General features: G+C 60.8%; 2 protein-coding genes across 2 annotated transcripts, besides 2 other annotated features; one reads left to right on the forward strand and one right to left on the reverse strand.

Annotated features, from left to right (window-relative positions):
- TraAM80_09863 (receptor-type adenylate cyclase) lies at nt 1-528 on the forward strand (the record flags this gene model as incomplete). The annotated part of the gene is made up of 1 exon (XM_029386521.1): nt 1-528. A coding segment is annotated over one exon (528 nt), but the record flags the coding sequence as incomplete, so codon positions are not given.
- A 926-nt stretch (nt 529-1,454) lies between these two features.
- Nucleotides 1,455-1,491: a sequence feature (GA-rich).
- An 886-nt stretch (nt 1,492-2,377) lies between these two features.
- Nucleotides 2,378-2,401: a microsatellite.
- A 477-nt stretch (nt 2,402-2,878) lies between these two features.
- On the reverse strand, nt 2,879-3,670 carry TraAM80_09864 (putative methyltransferase; the record flags this gene model as incomplete). The annotated part of the gene is made up of 1 exon (XM_029386522.1): nt 2,879-3,670. One exon carries the CDS (start codon nt 3,668-3,670, stop codon nt 2,879-2,881), a length of 792 nt encoding a protein of 263 aa, XP_029233614.1.
- Nucleotides 3,671-3,957: the final 287 nt, after the last annotated feature.

The raw sequence follows: 3,957 nt of genomic DNA on the forward strand, positions 1-3,957 counted from the left end.
ATCAGCGGCTCGTTCATGATGGCGTGCAAGAGTGCGCTTGCCGCCGTGCAGCTTGTGCGCGAGCTGCAGCAGATGTTTCTGCAGCACGCGTGGGGGACGAGTGTGCCCGAGGACGCGTGCCGCAAGTTCGAGGAGGGCCGGGCGGAGGAGGAGACGGAGGGGTACGTGCCGCTGACTGCGCGCCTGGAGGCCGCCGTGTGCCGGCAGCGCTGCGACGGTCTGCGGGTGCGTGTGGGGGTGGGCACCGGGCTGTGCGACATCCGGCGCGGCGAGGTGACGGGGAGGTACGACTACTACGGCGGCGCGGCGAACATGGCGCTGAGCACGGCAGAGTGGGAGGAGGTGGAGGCGACCGCGCTGGGCGCGGTGGCGCTGCGTGGGGTTGGGTGGGGGCGGGGTTTCGGTTCCGTATTTTTTGACGGTTGCTGCGCTGCGCTGGTGGAGGTCATGGGGCGCCAATTGTGCCATTCTCTTTTTTGTGAAATCCGCTGGTATCGATGTCTGGCGTTCTCTCAGCGACACCGATAGAGAAGCGGTGCGGACGTCGCGCTCCTCGCCAAGGAACCCTTTAAAAAGGTTCCTCAGCCTCCCCTTCCGGCTCAACACAAATTAGTTCGACGGGGTGCTGGCGACGGGCGCGGTGGAACTGGCCCGGACAACATTTGCACCGTGCGCCGCACCCGCATGCTTCCGGAGTGCATCGCGCGAAGCGCCGGTCCCCCGCGGAGAGCGCACGGGATGGTCTCGCCCGTACTCGCCTTCCCTCACTCTCCTTTCGCTTGCAAGCAGCATTTTTGTCTTCCAGCGCCCAAAGGCTGCTGGGGGCGCGCCCGCCGCGGCGCTTGTTGCAGCCCGTGCCTGAGGCACGGTGCCCTCTCCTTTCTCTACGCTTGGCGCCGTACCGCCACTCGGGCACGGGCCTGGCAGCACCTCTGGCTGCCCGAAACGCCAACTTCCGAACGAGCGGTCCGGGGGCAGAGCAACCGCCTGGGCAGCGCCCGCCGCCAAAAGACGCCCGGATTTCCTGACGCGACGGGCCTCTGCTTATTTGGCGGCGGTGCCTCGTCACAACTTTCTTGCCTTTTTTTGCTACAGCAAGTTCGGCCTCGCGGCTTGTTTTGAATGCCCAAACCGGCCTGCCGGGCGCGGGCGAGTACCTCCGTGGGCGCCTTTTTTTTGGTTTGAGGAGCGCAACTCGTTGGCCTTTTCGCGTTTGCTTCTGAAACTTTCAGAAACACTTTTGGTTTCGAAAACGCACCCGCGCGTTTTGAATCTATGGCGTGTTTTGTGCGTGCGGGGCCCATGCGTTTGTTTGGGGCCATCACGCGGAAAGGGCGCCAACGAGGAGTGAGCGCCCGACGGCGCGTACGCGTGAGAAAAACAACAACAAAAGGTGCCCGGGGTAGATTGGGTGTTCTGCGCGCGTGCGCGAGAAACTTGCCGAGGCACCCGCCAGAGCGGAAGAGGTGCGAGAGAGAGAGGGAGAGGGAGGTGGGAAGTCCCTCGGCAAACGGGGGCGAAAAGGCCGGAAAGAAGAGGCAGCCCACACACAGACAGCGCCTGTGCCCCCGCAAGGCGACGGCGAATACGCACCATGCGTGCCACTACCCGCTTCAGTAGGGGTGGCGACCGCGCTGCGGCTGCTATTGCCGCTCCTTTGCTGTAATTCACAGGGCTGCCTTTGCACGGAGTACGGCGGTGTTTGGTGCCGTGCAAAGGGGCCGGGGAAGTGGTAACCGTGCGGCGTCTCCCGCTCGCACTCGGCCGGTGTCGCCGTCAGCATCTTTGCCGCCGCCTCGTGAGACTGCTGCGTTCCAAACCCCCGCGCGCGCGAGAAAGAACAGCACCTGCTTTGCCATGGCGACGCGCTAAGCACAGGTGAGGCAGCCGACATCGTAGACCAGCTACAAGAGCGAGTTAACGTACGCCACCACCCCCCGGCGCGTGGAAATAAACACCTCGGAGGGATTTCCCGCCGCAGGTCTGTCAGTCACCGCCCATGGTTGGGCGGGCCTACCGCTGCGGACGGCACTCGAGACTTCTCTGCATGAACCCCCCCCACGCCTCCAGAGACACGCGGGCTCATGCAGACAGGCCGCAGTTCCCCACTCATACGGCTCTCCTTTCCCTGTTGCGCTGCTGGTCTGTAGCTGACGCGTGGGCAGGGGGCGGTGGCGGGAAATGTGCACGACGAGCCCCGCCGTTTCCCTCCTGCCACGGTGGCGGTGGGGGAGTCTTTTGAGTTCCCCATCTACCCACGTGTTGCTGCCGCCGCAAAAAGCAAGGCAAACAAGGAAAAAGCAACGACCAATGTAGAGGTAAAAGGGGGCGGAGTCAGCAACCAAAAGCGAAAACAAACCCTACGTGCACGTAATGAACACATACACACACACACGCACACGAGTGCAACTGCAGGCAGAGAGAAGCAGAAGCAGAAACAAGACAAATATAGAAGGGGGTGCGGTGGGGGAGTGTGTGGAGAGAAACATGCGTTTTTCGATGCCCCTGGCAATCGTCGCAGAGACACACGCAGAGAGTGAGAAAGAGACTGTTTATGTGTGTGTGTTGTGCATATAGTATAAAAAGTGGCAGAGAGAACGTCGGTGGTGAGTGTCCCGTGCCTGTTTCTCGCCTCTTGCATCAATTGTCTGCCACTTTCATGTCTTCGCCCCCATCTCATCCTCCACCGCCCACCACCTTCGTGTACATTTATATAATGGAGCACATGCGTGCGGGGGGCCCGGATTCCGTGTTGAAAGGGAATAAATAGAGCAACGCCACATACATATACACAGAAATAGAGAGAGGGACATGTAACCACCGAATTACATGCACCAATACCCACATCCCTCCCTCCACCTCTCTCCTTCGTGGGGTGCTACAGCGTGCGGATGCGGCTCGCGTCTTCCGCCAGCGCCGGAGACGTCTGTGTCATGAAGCGATCGTAAAACTCATCCTCGTCGGACTCAGAGTCGGCACTGGCGTTCACGCCTTCCAAACCGCCCCCCGCGCCTCCCCCGACCGCCACCACCTGCTTCTCCCCCAGCTTCGTCACAGTGTAGAGGTGATAATGCCCGGTCGGCTGCGCTGTTGAGCTGAACATTGGCTTCTCAATAGGCTTGTGCTCGACGTCAAAGTAGAGCTTGCGGCGGCGGAAGTGGTCTATGCGGGTCTCCGGCGACCCGTATGACACAGAGAGGAAGTGTCCGCCCTTCTTCAGCAGCCGCGAGAGGTTCTTCATCAGCGTGTAAACGTTGTGAAAAGAGTTATGCCCGCCAAGGACGGCGTCGATGAGGCCCTTGTCAATGATGAAGTCAAACAGGTGGTCGTTCGGGCACAGCAACGTCAGCAGCTTCTCTGGCGACGTGTTCACGAGATCGCAGCAGACCCACTGCATCTCGCTCTTCGCCTTGCAGCGCCGCTCCATCTGCGCAATAACGGTAGGTGAAACATCGACGCTGGTGATTTTGCGAATGTTCAGCTCGTCGTACAGGCCCATCGAGAGGCGGCTGTTGCCGCAGCCAACCACCAGCACGCGGATTTGCTCCGGCGGCTGCAGCACCGGGCGCAGGTGGGGTTCGAGGTTGTCGAAGGTGAGGTACCAGTCGTACGTGGTGTCGTTGCTGCGGTACCGCTCCTCCCAGTAGTCGGGGTCGGCGTACTTGGACATGTACGACGGGACGGCGAAGGTCCACGGTGGTTAGAGAGGAAACAAAGGACGTGCAAAGCGTGCGCGCCAGCCCAACCGCTCGCGCCCTAATTAAGTTTATGTGGGTGGGTATATGTACTACCTGTCCACGGCAGAGGCGCCCTTGCCCTCTTTACTTCCTTTTCGCTCTCGCTCGTTCTTTCTTTTTCTTGGCCACGGTGACGCAGCGGCAGGCGAGGGGGAAAACGAAGAAAAGAAAACACAATTGACAGGGAACGGTGATCAGCAGACACTTACGGCATGAAGGA

The sequence above is a fragment of the Trypanosoma rangeli genome (assembly GCF_003719475.1).
Source record: "Trypanosoma rangeli strain AM80 chromosome Unknown Tra_15.4_contig_00704, whole genome shotgun sequence".
In the NCBI taxonomy this organism is placed as follows: domain Eukaryota; phylum Euglenozoa; class Kinetoplastea; order Trypanosomatida; family Trypanosomatidae; genus Trypanosoma; species Trypanosoma rangeli.